Genomic DNA, 17,192 nt, shown 5'->3' on the forward strand with positions numbered 1-17,192 from the left:
TATCGCATCTCCGTCGTCAAAGCATCTGGATGGTGCAGGCGAAAAAGAATACCATATCTCTCTCTATCTCTCTCTCTCTCTCTGACTATTTTGTGACCTAGCATAGTTGGCGAATTTGGGATTTTGTTAGGCTGATATGCATATGGTATCATCTACAATACTGCTGAATAAAAGAAATTTCGATCGACTGCTTATAATGGTATGATGATGTATAAACATACGAACAGTGAACACTGAACATGAACAGTGAACACTGTGATATAAAGATAGATCCCCCTGACAAGTCATGCGTAACGGGAAAACAAATGGCTCTAGTTTTGCAACATTTGCATTGCAATAAAAGGTCCAGTTTGAGTATAGATAACTAACCGCCGTAGGTTAGTTATCTATAGTTTGAGTTCCGTGTTCCGTTGTGTCGCCTTGGAGCATATTTAGAAATAGGACCATTAGTTTGTAAATCCTGTGGATTCTCACCTACGTAATTACGCAGATGGTGAAAGATAGATGTTAGCATATCATCCAGCAATTGTACGCTGTACTCAATACCATATCCATTCTGCAAAGACCTATCAACGGTATCAATATATATTTCATAATATTGTGACTCATGAGGTTCGGGCCTGTTGAACAAGTGTGCCATGATCGAGTTGATATTCGCGTATCTACTCGGACTCTATGACGGTCTACTACGGCCAGTTTTTCAACGCATATGGCTCTACGTTGAACCTTACTTGGGAACAATCAAGTCATTAATTATTCGGTCAAGCGCTGTGTTTGTGATATCATCCTTCTGCCTGTATCTGTCGGCGTTCCTCGTTGGGGTTGTCTACTATTACAACATGCCTATCACGTATCAATCTTACGAATTGAATTTTCAGTATAAGAGGTAACTGGTGATCTTAATTGAGCTATTGATTCTTTTAATTTGACAATTTGTCTTGATTTTCGCCAGGTCATGTATTCAGCAGCATAGGAACTACGTAAAAAGCGGAAAGGGATTGCCCGGAATGATCTATGGAGAAGACTGCTTCCCCACTGCGACAGTGAAATTTGACGATTTATCTAATAAGGTATCCGGTACCATATTAAGGCACTTTGTCCTTGAAGTGACTTGTCAGAGAATCATTTCACAGGTGAATCCTCATCAAGCGTATGAAGTCCATCTGTCTCTTAAACTTCCGAACTCTCCTGCAAATATGAACATTGGTATGTTCATGGCAACAATACAATATGGAAGCGAAATATCCTCGCAACCGGTTAATGATTTGAATTTTGTAATGATCAATAACATTAGAAATAACAGAGCTACTTCAGGCTTCACTCAACTACCATCCCCTTATCATTCGAATTGCTTCAACTATACTGTTTTGGCCTTTTCTGATGTTTGATGTGATGGAAAGTACGCAGACACTCAACATTCAGTTATTCAAGAGAATAAATTTTGGACTCAAGCCATCCCAGGTGAGAAATGTTGCATCTTGTAGATATGTAGATGGTGGTGAAGTTATTTTCAAAGAGCCCGAAGATTATGCATTATGGGGCAAAGCAGCAATTGCAATGAACCTTTCTGTGACAAGAGCAGTCCAAGAGATGCAACTGTATCCTAATTTATTCAGTTCCGGTTTAAAAATATTTTCATCATTTCAAAACACCGAAAAAGCTGCGATGCAATGAAAAGATAGGGGCAGATAATCTTTGTGTCACATGAATAGTTGAAAAAAAGCTATATCGGTACGTCATATGCTGCACCAAACAATATCTTAATTTTTGAGCGACTTTAGTCTTCAGAAAAGATCAGCAATTATTGTCAAAAGAACTTCACTTTTGCTATAAGAGCATGGCAATGCACAACAAATGGTATGCTGTAGCACAAATTCCACTAATATACTGAAGTTTTTCTGCGCTTTTATTTCCAGTAAAATCGTAAATTTGCCCTGCTACAATCTATTATGCTGTTGATGAGTGAATGTTTATGTGTTATTTTATCGCTACAAATCCAAAGTTATTACTGAATTTCACTGTGAAAATAATGTTTTGTGAAATAGCAAAGAGGTATAATTCAAGTAGAAACTGTTTGCTTGCTATCTATATATACAACATATGTTAACAGTATCTGCACTTGATCACAATAATATTGTTTGCAATAACTGTGTCTCTATTATTCAGGATTGCAATGCAAACTATGTAAGCTCTTCGCACTTCCAATTGAAAGATGAAACGACTTGTTCCAAATCTTCAAATATAAAGCCTCCTCATCAACGGATAGCAACAGTGCATATTGACTATCCAGAAATCGAGATCAATTCCGCTACTCTTCACATCACTGCCAAACTCTCCGGCTTGCAGTACTTTTTATTTCAATGGCCAATTTTTTCTTTTGTGCTGGGCACAATGATATTCTTTACCCCCGTACTTGCGTCAACCGTAGTGGTGCTCTACATATTTTTGTACGTCAGGCGATCCAACGGCCCTGTGAGAACCGACATGGAACAACAAACAACATCTTCACAAGACACTAATGTTGAGACGGTCGGCGTTGGTAATGACGGTAAACACATCTTCTCTTCACGTTTTTCATGGATCAAGTATTGTCACATGAAAAATCGTCCTCTAGGCCCACGTTTAACTGAGGAGTTGGGGTGGGGTTGGGTGGTGAGTGATGAGAACAATCTGAAATCGAGGATAGGGATGAAAATGATTAATAGGACACCAAAGGTCAATATTACAGCTTTGATCGCTATTGTGGTAGGCTACTTACAAACAGGAGTTCGAAGTAGTCATCCGAAGCAGTGCCGTAAATTTCTACTTGTAGAAGGGCAAGTAGGCAAAACCCGTTTATCTACTCCAAAAAGTAGAAGTAATTCATTACTGACCTCTCTGAATATAAAGTTGTCATTCTTATGGAAAAGCACCCTTTTGCAGTCTAAGCAAAAGTAGCAATACACACTGCAGAGAGCAGTACTAGTATTTCATTGCTTTCAGGCCAATCTACTCCGTTGAATCCAGAACCCCTTGAATTGGAGCATAGCGAATTCGGGACCGCGAACCCTTCGAATGCGGGATCATCATAATGACATTGGTAAGAATTTCAGAGTAATTGAGATAGTTTTCATGGGCATGGGATCGTCCTGCTGGGCGACAGGGTGGAGTGAAAAATGAAAATTTTTGAATTTCAAAAAAGGGTCTTGATATGTGGTGCCAAATAGTAAACAAATAAATTCTATTATAATTTTGGGTTCGTACACCCTCTAGTGGTCGTGCAATTTCACCGAACGAGCCAAAAACAGCTAATTTCGCCATATCTTGATCATCACTTACACTAGAAAGTCAGTTTTGGGCTTAAAAGATGCAGAAGCAACATGTTTCTATCTCACTTCCATAGAACTTACTCTTAAAAATGAACAGAAAAAAAGTTACAAGCAAATTACTGATTTTATAGGTAAAATTAAGCACTGAAGCAGTGGGTAGGATGTCAGAAGCGTGTAGTGATTGATCTTATGACTGAGCAACATACCATATCAATTAGAACCACTTTTGAAAACTTGCTCAAACAAATGAAACCCTCTCCAAGCATAAATAGGGCTCAGGCATCGAATAGAGACTGCGAAAACTGTATTTAAAACAGCGTCCATTGGTAGTGCAGCGTCACGATATCGGTAAGTTTATAACAACGGCCCTCATGAGATTTCTTACCGAAATGCTGTCGTAGGGTTTGTATCATATTTGTCAAAAAGCTCCTGAATGAAAGCACAAAAGTTGAAAATACACATTCAAAACACAAACATCAATTCTATACTAGGAACAGAAAATTTTTGTAGCAGTATCATATGAGTATCAGTGTGCACAAACATTATAAAATCATGTTTAGTATTGAAAGATTTCATCTGCTTTCAAGACTTCAGTTTTTGTCTGATGAGGCTATCTCTACGTGTAGATCCTGAAACATGGGTAGATGCTTCAGTAACCACGTTTAATGTCTTTCCACTGCCTGGTTGTGGCAAGGATGACTGAGCCGTAATGGTGATGATCTTAGGTTTTCCACCTCGACATCTGACAAGGTCTTGATTGCAGGCGGCTGTTCAATATCTTTGTGGTTTAAGTTGACAATTTGGTGGAAATATTAAGCCTTGATGTTGATAACTGGAATTTGGAAGAAACTGATGCTCAATGTCGATGTTTTTAGCTTTGATGTCATTCATATATCTTCCTTCCAATTCATAATTGGAATTTGGTATGGTGTGGTTGTTCTGCGCATAGCTGTAATCTTGTTAACTGTAAATCTTCGGACGTTTCCCTCCTCGTCACCAAAGCATTCCCAGCAAAACATTTTCTGGATGTTCAAAATGAACATTTCGTCGTAGCAAAGATAGTGCAAGGGAGTGAATTCGGGTATTAGTCAGCTTTGTGACGCGGGAAACTATATTGTGGAAATTTTTAGCACCATCTACAATGGAATTGTGCATTTTTTTCAAACCATGACGGAACATAGACCTCCATGCAAAATTGAGCAAGACGGTTCAGATTTCTCGATGGACGACTCTGTCTCACATAGTACTTTGAAATTTGAGAGCGAGAGTCAACCATATTGAATGAACGACGGGCCCAGCCTCTAAATATTGCAGATCTGGTTCCAATTGACGACTTTGAAGGAGAATATATAAATGAAACCAAAACCTTAAGCAGCCACATTGACACCAGCATCATATTCTTCCAAATTCCAGTTATCAACATCAAGGAATTAATCTTTCCACCAAATTGTCAACTTAAACCTCAAAAATATTGAACAACCGCCTGCATCGCAATCAAGACCTTGTCTGATCACGAGCATAAGCATAAGCATCTGCTCAATGTTTCAGGATTTAAATGTAGAGATGGCCTCATCAGACAAAAACTGAAGTCTTGAAAGCAGATGAAATCTTTCAATACTAAACATGACTTTATTATTTGTGCACACTGATACTCATGTGATACTGCTACAAAAATTTTATGTTTCCAGTATAGAATTGATGTGTGTGTTTTTGTGTATTTTCAATTTTTGCGCTTTCATTCAGGAGCTTTGTGACAAATATAATACAAACCTTACGACAGCATTTTGGTAAGAAATCTCATGAGGGCCGTTGTTATAAACTTACCGATATCGTGATGCCGCACTACCAATAGACGCTGTTTTAAATACAGTTTTAGCAGTCTCTATTCGATGCCCGAGCCCTATTTATGCTTCGAGGAGGTTTCATTTGTTTGAGAAAATTTTGAATCACTACACGCTTTTGACATCCTACCCACTGGTTCAGTGCTTAATTTTACCTATAAAATCAGAAATTTGTTTATAATTTTTTTTCTGCTCATTTTTAAGAGTAAGTTCTATGGAAGTGAGATAGAAACATGTTGCTTCTGCATCTTTTAAGCCCAAAACTGACTTTCTAGTGTAAGTGATGATCAAGATATGGCGAAATTAGCTGTTTTTGGCTCGTTCGGTGAAATTGCACGACCACTAGAGGGTGTACGAACCCAAAATTATGATAGAATTTATTTGTTTACTATTTGGCACCACATATCAAGACCCTTTTTTGAAATTCAAAAATTTTCATTTTTCACTCCACCCTGGCGTAGCTCGAGCACTTGCTTTTGTGCTGTTTACAATAACTTCTATGTCTATTTGATGATCATGGGATGCAGATGTATTTCTATGGAGGTTAAAATATGTACCGGTAGTTTAATATTTAAAATAATTTCTTGAAAACCATGTTTACAATACGTAACTGTATCCTTATTAAATACGAGGCGCTAGCCGTTCTGTCGATTTTTCGAGGAATCTTCAAGCGTGTGGAATCGCTATGCGCCATACCACGAGACTGGAGTGGAGATGTTTCAAATATTGGTTCTCATTGCTCATTATATCAGTGGTGACACGAGGAAATATAGACTACGACCTAATCCGGCCACGAACTCCGCGTAAACGTAAAGGATCCTAATCAGTACAGTGTTCAATAATGATTTGGAAAACGTCCCTTTACAAACCTTCGAGAATCTGGTCGTTAGATAGCATTCCTCGTGTACTGGCTAGGATATCAACCCCTGTACGATGTTGTATATGGCGGTGGTGGCAAACTGGTGTCAGCTGCGCATGTTCTGATGATTTCAGTGGCGATCGACCTGCGTTCGTGAAATTCATTTCTTCTACTGTCGTTTGCATTATATCTATGACTGCTGTGATTAAATTGGATTCATAGTCTTATGGAGTTTTGCGTTCACGATCAGTGTAAGCCGGTGAGATTCGGATACTTCGTTGTTGGCGTTGAACTATGTTACGCCCTCAGAACCCGGATTGGATCGAATTATCATACTGTAAACACCAGCACGCAATACGAAACCCATTACCTTAAAATATCTCACTCGTTTTTTGTTATTCTGTGTCTTTTTAATAATCCTTTGTCTTTCATTATCTCGTTATTTACAGTGATATCATCATCTGCGTCCGCGCAAAGGAACTTCACGACTATAGCTGCGCCGATGATCACGCCATCAACAATGTATTATTATCACTATTTATGTTCCGTATTTCACTATTCTGTGCAACATTTTTTAAGTTTAATAAATCTGTCACCTATGTTAATAGCACCGTAAGAAAAACAATAATACGACAACGGTCAAAATGAGAAAAGTCAGCTATGCGGTCGTGCCATGCATGGATCGTTGTTCAGACGGCGAACAACTCAGACTACCTGAGATTTCGGCAGTTGAGATATTTGTGATGATTTGTTGTTATGTAAGCGATACATAAATGGTGTATTAATATCATATCCGAAAATGTGTGTTTCCCTGAGTATAAGCGTGAATTATGATATACGGTACTTGGTGAATTCGGCTCTTGGTAGGGTTATCATATTTTGAGATCCGAAAAAGACGACACTTTTCAAGTATGCTGAAACCTACAGCACCAGAAAAGAAAACTGGTGATTTTGAAAACTTATCGACCGATTGCGGATAGTACTGTGGTGACTCAAAAAAAGAGGTCATCACTTCGGCTCGACTCCTTAAATACCCAATATTTACGAAACTCTGACGTTCGCTGCGTCGGGGTCGTGTTTTTGTCTTTTGATCTCATTTTAATACTTTTTCTAGAAAAAGAGGACATTTAGGCATACTCCGAGGATACTTGAATTTATTGAAAAAATATGACAAATCCTATTAAAAAAGGACAATGTATTGTAATGTATTTATCCAGTCGTATGCTATTCGGGGTAGGTCAGGAAATTGGCCTTTCGGGCCGCTATTTATCCATATGCGTAACGGCTATACGAGTCGACAGATCTCCGCGAATAACTATCCAATTATTTACAGACAACGGAGATGAAGCAATTAGTTATTAGACTTTTATGCTAGCATGCTGTTTAAGCCCTGTGTATTTACCAACTTCGCCAACGTGGGAGTCATACTCGAACAGTTCAAGTGATAAACGAGTATTTCAGACTACAACATGAATTCAACTAGATAGTTACACACACTTCATGTCTTCACCATTCAATATCACTTCTGAGATATTGAGTGAGCCGCATATTAGGCGTAAAATTTCACTGCTACGCGGGGGTCCTATTCAATCGGTTTGTGTCTAGGCGGGTAAATGGATGTCAACGCTCTCACACGGCTCGTACGGACTGAAGTAGATAAAACTATACGAGAGTTGAGAACAACAAACTTGATTCAGCTGGTTTAATATCAATCGCGGTAAACTGAAATCGTAAACTGGCGCTGATTCATTGAGTCATTATTCTATAATAAACGTAGGTGTTGCGCGTAATTTGATATATGCGCCAACGTGACATCGCAATACCTCTCTAAATATCATAGAAGTCGTTTGTGAGGAGTTCGTTATTATTGAAATCGAAAAGAGTGTTGACCGTTCAGTCAGTATATATTAAGTGATTGCGAAGAAGATAGTAGGATGAAGGAAAGAATGTAGCCTGGCAGTGACAGCGGATTTTGTTCAAGTATGAACCTTGCCCGATACGCAGTGCACCTGCGGTGCGTTTCGTGATATTTGTTCAAAACCTCCTCGCAGGAACAATTACAAATACCTGAGAGACGTTGCAATCGAAATGTGTTTCAACACTGAGTTTATCTAGATTCTAGAATGAGTTATATTTTATAAATAATCGCAAAATTCCTCTAGAATTTCGGATGCTTATTGTGAGCTATCGAGGTAATGGATTTATCGTGTCCATGACGGTACTCCGATTCATGTAAGTGTGATAAGGATTTAATTGAAACGAATGGGTTTATGTTACTGCAAAATCGATGTTATGCACTGCATATGTGTCCCTACCACGATGTAACTTATTTTCGCCGGAGAGTGACAAGAAAATTCAAAATTATTTTTCAAATTCCAAATCATATTCCGGATCCAAGTCCCAATGCCTCTCTGAATCCCTATAGAAATCCTGAAGTGCAGCATGAAGGAAATGATGGAAAGCTAAAAATGGTTAGTGCGTGAACGTCACTTTACTCAAATTCATAGTCTATATATGTGCAAAACAGAAGTCCCCAGCTAACATACTAGATTCCGCAACCCCGAACTCATAATTTACGAATCGCATTTAATCGCCAATCTGTACAGTAGCCTATATACTTGTTTTTTTTTTCAGTTCCAGTATCATATGAATTTAAAGCCTTAGAAAGCAGGCGATATAGATTCATGATTTTGAAGCGGAGTTCGGCGAGTTATTGATGTCTACTCTGGATAACGGAAAGAAATTTTCAAAAAGTGAGAGAAAAGTGCACCCGACCATTTTTGACGTGAGTTCCAGTTTCCCAACTGTGAGTAGGAAACGAAATACTGAATAACAGTAATAAAACAAGCTGACGTCTTTAGGCTACAGAGTCATAGTAAAAAACTGGTACGATTGTGCTCGATAGTCGATACGCATCTCTATCAGGCATAATACGTAAGAACGGCAACGGCAGGGGAAGAGGAGCCCAGATAAACGTCCGACGGGAATCGAACCCGATCCGTCTGCGTGCTGGGCGCTTATCGTAACCACTACCTACACTATCTCCCCCGATTAATAGTTAATAGTAATACCCGAGTCATGGTCGCTTCGTTTGAGAGTTGTCCCATATTGAGGCCATGGCAACGACATTAGCATTTAGTTTTATGGAATGACGTATCCCCCAACGTGTAGCGGAAAAGCGCTCATCTTGATGCCCACGCTGTGTATATTATTAATTCAGTGACGTCATAATAGTTCATTTCCTGTCAATATGTCTGTGACGCAACTTCAGTGTTAGATATTCTTCCCCTCACATTCCGAGACAGCGCACTTGTATGTATCAATCGACAAACCTAATTAACGACACACTGGTGCGAGTATAGGTAAACATTGGCGTAATAAGGAATTAGTCGGTAAATCTGTCATACGTGACTTTTCGTAATTTGAATAATTAAATGGCATTCCTTAATGTTAGCGTGTATTTGCTCAAGGTACATCCCAACTTAAAGAATCATCCTGTACCATGGCGATCAAGATCATTGATTTACGTAATTCATGATTGAAGTTCCATATTGCACACGTTTTTCAGGGGAATGCCCCAGAACGCAACGCTAAAAACAGTGCCCCTCCTTCTGTTGTGATAACAGACTTCTCAGATGATGACAGCGAATTGAGGTCGATAACAGGTAGCCCGGAACTCAGACCTGACGAAGGTGATTTCATGCACATTTTTTACACTAACTACTGTATGATATAGAATAGCTCGCTTTTTGACGATAAATCAAATCGGTTGGTCTATTGGAGGGGTGTCCAACCTTTTTGCATAAGGCCCACATGCGTTCTACAAATGATTGGTACTTGCCTATATTGCATCTACGTTTTAACCTTTTACCGGTAGAGCTGATGTAAGTGGTGTCTTCGACAGTAGAGCGCCTTATCACACCATAAGCCAGTGGTTCTCAACCTTTTTGTCTTCGCGGACCCCTTATGGAGCTTCACGGAACCCCACGGACCCCCGAATATTTAGTTCAAATTAAGCTCTATTATAGTGCAACCGGAATCGGTCGTGTGCAATGTGCATGTAGCAGCTGTTAGACTACTGATAAACAGCAACAAAATGACCGTTCTTGAAAATAACACCATAGGCTAAGTATCATAGCCTCCTATTTATGTAGAAATTTGGAAGGCTTTTATGATTCCAAAACGAATTCTGCAGCTAAATTTATCGAAATACGTGGAGTGTATGGGAAATACGCGTCGTGTATTATATATGAAGGCGAAAATTCATTTCCACAAAGATAGGTGGTGGCGAATGTAATAATAACGCGCAATGCTTCCGACGAACGACACCTATGGGTATGATCGCAACCTGTATGAAATCAAAATTGAGAAACTGATTTTTAGTTAACATATAACCCCCCCCCCCCCCCCCCATTGACATCTAGCCTAGCAGCTTCTCTTATTGTTAGTCTGGAATAGCGATTATGCGTATCCCAGGTGAAAATGGATTTTTGCAAACAAATTCTACCCAAAACCCCAAAAAACATTTATAAACAGTAATATGTTTGTATTAGCAGGATATTGGCAATTAGGAAATTGAAATGAGTTTGCACAGTAGAAAATTTCATCTCAGACGGCCATTCTGATTATACGAGTTATGAGATGTTAGCCGTTATGAAACGAAACTGTCTGGCGATTTCTCTAATTTAAAAAAAATACAAATTAGGTTAGCAACCATTTTGCAAATTTGGAGGCTTCGCGGACCCCCGGTTGAGAACCACTGTCTTAAGCAATACAATACGCTTAAGACTGTCCAATGTTCATGGAAGGTTCTCGCTTGTCAGCATCGGGCGGGTTCATTGTTATTATTATCATTTATTGAAGTATGCTGCTATTTCGTGACCTCCGGAAAAGATTGTTCTTACTCAAAAATATTGGAATCGCTCACCCAACTAAAAGAAGAAAAAAAATCATTTAGTTAGACGCATGCGATTCCATATTCGCATTTCTTCGCGGGGTACAATGTTCTCTTCTCTTCGTATCGAATTTGTACCGCGGGACTCAAATTTCAAGGAACACATTTCCAGTTGATATACTGGTCCCACAAAGCGATAAAGCCAAACCCAATGCAACTTCATCGTATCGCCAATCACAAAGGTGAAATGCGGGGGCGTGTCCATTGGGCTCGAACCCGATATGTATGAGCCCGAACCAAACAGTTTTTTACAACAACCTGAATTTCGATCCTGAAAAAAGTACATACAACTATTAACTCGGTGATTAGTCGAGTGGTCATCGTGCGCTATTGAAGTGTGAAATATTTCCATTAGTCACGCCCAAAACCAAAACGACCGACCGGACTGCGACCTTTACGCACCCGTCTGTAGTACAAGCACAACCATTAAAATATAGGATCCCAGACCATGTGGATTTCCGAAAGGCGGCGCTTAGAGAAAATAGATTAAGAACCACTGGTCTAAAATATCCAGCCTCGAAATCGTTAATTCGAAATTCTTGTACATAAATGTAAGAGTCGTATCAATCGTTGATGCGTGTCACATGATGACTGGATATTTTTAGAGAGAGAGAGAGATTTATTTTATTTAACTGACTGATTTATATATTTATTTAACTGACTCTATAACGATATAGACGGGTGCCGGCGATATGATCCTTACGATCTTCATGTCATGTCAAGTGTTGCGGCATAACAACGTCAGTAGTTACATGGCATAATAAACCATCTCTCTCCACTTGGCTTCCATATAATACTCAATTCACCGAAATAACGTTAAAATAAGTTGATTGGGGCTAGGCCAGAATCGTTTGCTATCACATCTACGTTTAATCTCAACCACAGTGGACCTTAGACGCCATTAATCCAATCAGATTTACGTGGACAGCGGGCGGTCGTAATTTATAGGCGAGAAATATGCGGCATCAGTGATTTAGAAATGACGCATACGGATTGCAGACACGCACGGGGATGCTACGAGAACGGCTCGTGCTACACATCGTTATAATTGATTGTCATGTATACAACAAAAACAGGGAATTATAGTCACATATAGATATAAAATTCGTATGTTGCAATTTACCGTTGTCCGACCCAGTTTGCTCGTGACTATTACACTACAAATTCAAGTGGGCCACGACCAATAAGACGTGGGGAACCACTGCGTTAACATCAGTTTGCATTTCAAAAGCGGATATCTCCGAAAATAGGCATTTCTCGAAATGGTTAGATTTTGAAATCATGATACTTGCCTATTGCCTACGAACTAGCCAAATATATTTCAAGGATCACATAGGACCTTTGTTTCAATTATCAACAACCTCGTCGTCCTAGGCCGCAAACGAATGTTAACCGTTTTAGCACATTAATATTTATGCCTACTTGGATTTTAGGTTCAAAAAGATTAAATGGATTTCCTGCGCCTGGTAAAGCGGCTTTGAAGTGGCAGAATGCAACCAAGAAAGTTACTCAAGCTGTTGTAGTTACACAAGCAATACACCGGCCGCAAACGAGACAGAAGAAGGTGTTATTGCTATAACCGTATTGCATAACGAATTATAATATTGCATCGAAAAATTTTGCAGATTCGTAGACAACTAAATGGATCAAAGGCCGCACTGCCGGTGTTGCCAATTGCCGCAGCAAGTTTCCTGTTGGCGGCCAACTGTTTAGTCCCTGGGATCGGTAAGGAAACGTGGGTTGATGACTCGGGTGTTCATTGTTCAACGAGTGAGTGAGAGAGAGAGAGAGAGAGAGAGAGATGGTATTTTTACCCCTACACCATCGAGATGCTTTGACGACGGAGATGCGATACGGCCTTTATAGCAAGGTCATCTAGTCTGCACCCCCAATGATCTGGACGGACATGGCCAGGATTCGGTCTAGATAATATTGTGCAATCACCGTTCTTGAGTATTGCAATTACGCGCTTGGTCCCTTAGTTAGCTAATCCACGGATATCTATAGGGTATCTAACAACATATCCAGCGCTACATAGGCCTATACTCTAAGGCAGAAGCGGGCAACATACGGACCGCGGGCCGGATCCGGCCCGTGGACAGTTTTCCGTCTTACATGAAAATGTGGCCCGCGGCCGCAGTCTGCCGAGATCTCCACTGCTTGCTTACTACGTCAAATTTTAATGACTGTATGTTATTATATACGCATGTGCGGTGTGCGTAGCGTGCAAGAGTGGAGCTTACGCGTAAGTTTGTCGAAGCGAGAAGACTTGCATAATCGGCGTTTAAGATGAACTCAGTTCTAATAAACTGATATCTTGGTAAATGTGGGGTACCGGGCTTATCGAACGCCTTTGAAATCTTAATTAATCCTTTCAATGGGGGGGGGGGGTCAAGTTCAAGTTCATCTCTCAATTTCTGCAATAGGATATATTGTAGCGGGCTGCTTGTGGTTTATATGGAAAACCATATATCTTCTGATTTATGTGATACCTACTTTGAAAGTATAAGGCGAAACAATTTTCGAATACCGACGATCTTACACGAGGAGTTCGGCCTAAAATATGCATGCCGAAAAACAATGGTTATCACCTGAAATTTCCAGATATTTTCGGAGTGGGAAATATTGTCGGAAATTATGCCAGATCATCAGAAGTCGACTTGTACGGCATTCTGTGTAATTTTTCACCGTTTCGAACTTCAAACCTTATCTGGGGAGTTTTCTGAGGGGGTTTGTTAATTGTGGTCACGCTTCGGTGCATTTCAAGAACATAGTCAAGTTCAAGTCCGAGTTCGTGACGGAATTTGAGTCATAAACTGGTTTACTATGCCTGCAAATGGGTGGATATGAAGAGAGAAAGTATACCACGTTGTTTCATGCCATTAACTAGGCGTTAGGGCTCCGATTCGGTATTGATCTTGAACTTGACCATTATGACTTATACTCACTGACCACGCCTATATGGAAATTTTTCATGTATTTTTGATTTTTCGATATCTGGCGAGCCTGCGGTTTACTGCTATGGTTGACGACTTGTTCGAAACCAGGCAACGATGGCTGCGCATTGAGGCATCATTTTTGACTCACTGACGCTATCCTGGGGGTCAATCTCGAAAAATGAGAGAGAGAGAGAGATTTTTTAGTGAAAAAGTCTGTTTATTAAGTCATATAAAAAAAAACTCTAGACATGGCATGGGGTGTTGATCGAAGGTGGAAACGGTAGAGGGCTATACTCCGCCCGCCCACTTTTAAACTGGTACAGCCCAGATTCAAGTCTTGGTGAGGTCACGGTATGAATTTGAAAAGTGATGGTCATTTCTGCAAAAAGTGACTCCCCATCAAAAGGGCACCATGTGTTAATTGATCAGAGAGAAGCTGACATGGCGGTGCCTGTATGACAATGCTGTTCTCAAATCCACATTGTATTCGTCATCGTCGGCGAGAAATGGCTTTGAAGCAGGGCATGGTATGGTATGGAATGAGAATCTTCCATACTCCATACCCGCCCAATCGTTCCATACCATACTTGACAATTTTCCATACCATTCCAACATTCTTCCACACCATATTTGATACTTTTTCCATATTTTCACAACTCGACCAACCTCTCATATTCTATTTTTGATGTGTGGAAATGTTCCGGCGTACATATTCTAATTATTTTGGATGAGATTATCCATTTCAACAGCCCTGATGCACCAATGATAGCCTCAGTTTCTTTATATCATATGTCGTCAGCGATGTAGGAACTTATAATGTATAGGCCTATACACATGGAATTATTTGGAAATCACAACAGAATCTCACGACATGTAAATCTAGTGTGGTAACGCACTGCTAGCATAACCTCCACTACATAATAACGTGAAACAAAGGTATTGTCAAATTATAAGATAGGTTCCCAATCTCTATATACTTTAAAATTGTGAAAATTTGATAAGATCTTGGTTGGTAAGGACTTGCTATTGGTGAAAGTTAAGATTCCCAGAATGAAACAGCACGCAGTAAAATTAATGAGCAGTGAACTGGTAACCATACGGCGTACACGCAATGTTACGTCTCCGTAAAATGGATATGTGAGGTAAGCCGACAGAAAAATGGGAGGGGTTTGAAATTTTTCCAAACGTACCAACGTAGCATCAATTTACATGTGTAAATGCCGAATATATTGCATGGGTCAGATAAACTTCCTGGTGTTAACAAACTTATGCGTATGGTAGATATACGCCACCATAACCTACACTGTCGCACGCTACTATAACTCGAGTGGTAAGAAATATGTCATTTCATCAGTAACGAGTCCGGCCATGCTATCAATTAGCGACAAGCGAAATGCAATTGTAACGCGACAGCGGTCGAATATCATTCATTTTTATGATATTTAAATCGGAATAATTATTATCAATAATATTATTTTCATTCATATGCGCGTCGCGAAACTTATTTGTCTTCAAATAGATGTCGACCGGTATGGGTGAGTCATGAATCACAATTTGAGATATGAACATCGACAGTGAGCGATTTTATGTGGTATGCAGTCAATTTGACAAATCGAAAGTTAGGATTATTGTCATGGTTCTGGCAAAACTGTCAAGTATGGAAAAAGTATGGAAGTATGGAAAACACATTCCATACCATACTTGGTAAATTTCCATACCATACCATACTTGCACTCTTGCATATTCCATACCGAAATTTCGTTCCATACCATACCATACTTCCATACCATACCATGCCCTGCTTCGAAGTGACATTGCTGTCGTTGAAATACATTCATGAAATACGAATCATTCCTTGTATATGTGGATGAATGGGCGAATAATGTATCGATTCAGCAATCCGGCCGCCAAGTACTTAATTTTCCTATATCCGGCCCGCCGACTCGAGAATTTGCCCGCCCCTGCTCTAAGGGCATGCAGTGATAATAGGGCAGTGTTGAGCTTATTTGCCTTTGTGCCAACAGGTACCATGGTGGCTGGGTTCACATTCTGTTGCTGTGCAACGACATACGATAAGCCGGACAGGAAGGGTATTTGGGATAAAGTACCAGGATTGGTATCTAACTTTTCACTGCGGCCTTATGCAACGCACTCCTGTCTAATCTCGGCGAAAATCATTTTCAGATTTGCACAAACCTATTTGTGGGCCTGGCGCAGCTACTGACAGTTAGTTTCCTCTTGGCGGGATGGTTCTGGAGCATCGCATGGGGAGTAACCATGGTGCAACTATCTCTGCAGAGACGCAAGGAGAAGAAAGAAGGAAGCGATTGGTTTCCTGATGCCGATGATGCTGATTGACCTATCATTGATTATATATGAGCAGCATATAGAAGGGTCTTACCTAATAAAATATATCCAGCGAAGAGAATCTACTTGGATGCTTAGAAGAGTTAAACTGATCACTATCTCAATCTCATTGGTGTGAAACAATCTGGGTTGCTTAGACCGGACAAAATAGTCGTTTTGTGTGAACAATAGCTAATGCATATATTGACAAGTGACTCGTCTAATTCCATCGGTATAGTTTGTCAAGTTACTGCGATCGCCAATATCTACAATTCTACACACTTCAAAACTTCGTATTTTCTAAACTGTCGACTTGAAACATTGCTTACTGCTTTTCGGAAATGCTTCATTATATATTTCTTTGTCATTACGTGGATTAATACATACATGAGATCTTATTTTCGTGTGAAATATTTCGTTTTTGGATGAATAAGCATGTCAATGGGTCTCGTGATTTTGAGAAAATATTCGCGATTTCAATAATATCGAATAGAATTAGCATAGCCTGGCATTTGGCCCAAACTTCAGACTGGTATCGTATTGACATGTGTCCGTCCTCGTGCAGAGGGCAGAGCCTCGATCTGCTCACAAACGGCACAGGCCAGTGTTGGGTAGACTCGAGTATGTACGTACAATTAATCATTTATTCATAAGTTACCCCTCAAATAAATTGTACGTCTCGAAGGTTAAATTCAACCTAAACTGAGATGGTACAATAGGTACAATTCAGACTCCACTGATGAGCTATATGAAATGACTGGTGAATGCGAGACAAATTTTCAAGTCATCAAATATTTTACTTCCAAACGTATTCTGAATCTCTCGGCTGCACTAGAAGTGATCATGATGACTTTATTTACTGGATTTCATTCCATTTGCCTTTTCGATATCGATAGTTCCACCAGCTGCGACATTACAAACAAAACAGCTTCGGCACCGTCAACG

The 17,192-nt window shown here is 39.9% G+C and overlaps 2 protein-coding genes and 1 long non-coding RNA gene across 7 annotated transcripts in view; all 3 read left to right on the top strand.

The window, feature by feature from the left end:
- LOC145441219 (uncharacterized) overlaps positions 1-17,192 on the top strand; it is a 114,011-nt gene that overhangs the window by 14,462 nt on the left and 82,357 nt on the right. The window lies entirely within an intron of this gene.
- On the top strand, positions 266-6,613 carry LOC145441201 (seipin-like). 3 transcript variants are annotated; one of them, XM_080319016.1, is made up of 8 exons: positions 266-348; positions 393-886; positions 953-1,070; positions 1,134-1,256; positions 1,315-1,461; positions 2,167-2,548; positions 3,007-3,079; positions 6,458-6,613. In XM_080319016.1, exons 2-7 carry the CDS (start codon positions 639-641, stop codon positions 3,069-3,071), a joined length of 1,083 nt encoding a protein of 360 aa, XP_080175142.1. In that variant the 5' UTR covers positions 266-348; positions 393-638; the 3' UTR covers positions 3,072-3,079; positions 6,458-6,613. The 3 variants fall into 3 exon arrangements, with proteins under 3 accessions (XP_080175142.1, XP_080175140.1, XP_080175141.1); XM_080319014.1 differs by having other exon boundaries at positions 269-348; positions 2,983-3,079; XM_080319015.1 differs by lacking the exon at positions 266-348 and having other exon boundaries at positions 368-886; positions 2,983-3,079.
- Positions 7,618-16,645, top strand: LOC145441202 (uncharacterized). 3 transcript variants are annotated; one of them, XM_080319018.1, is made up of 7 exons: positions 7,618-8,240; positions 8,643-8,814; positions 9,577-9,700; positions 12,396-12,526; positions 12,588-12,687; positions 15,926-16,017; positions 16,086-16,645. In XM_080319018.1, the coding sequence occupies exons 2-7, from the start codon at positions 8,725-8,727 to the stop codon at positions 16,257-16,259; spliced, it is 711 nt and encodes a 236-aa protein (XP_080175144.1). In that variant the 5' UTR covers positions 7,618-8,240; positions 8,643-8,724; the 3' UTR covers positions 16,260-16,645. The 3 variants fall into 3 exon arrangements, with proteins under 3 accessions (XP_080175144.1, XP_080175143.1, XP_080175145.1); XM_080319017.1 differs by lacking the exon at positions 7,618-8,240 and having other exon boundaries at positions 8,251-8,814; XM_080319019.1 differs by lacking the exon at positions 7,618-8,240 and having other exon boundaries at positions 8,254-8,793.

Source organism: Botryllus schlosseri, chromosome 6 (assembly GCF_051294905.1).
Source record: "Botryllus schlosseri isolate E-star chromosome 6, Bs_hap1, whole genome shotgun sequence".
Taxonomy (NCBI): domain Eukaryota; kingdom Metazoa; phylum Chordata; class Ascidiacea; order Stolidobranchia; family Styelidae; genus Botryllus; species Botryllus schlosseri.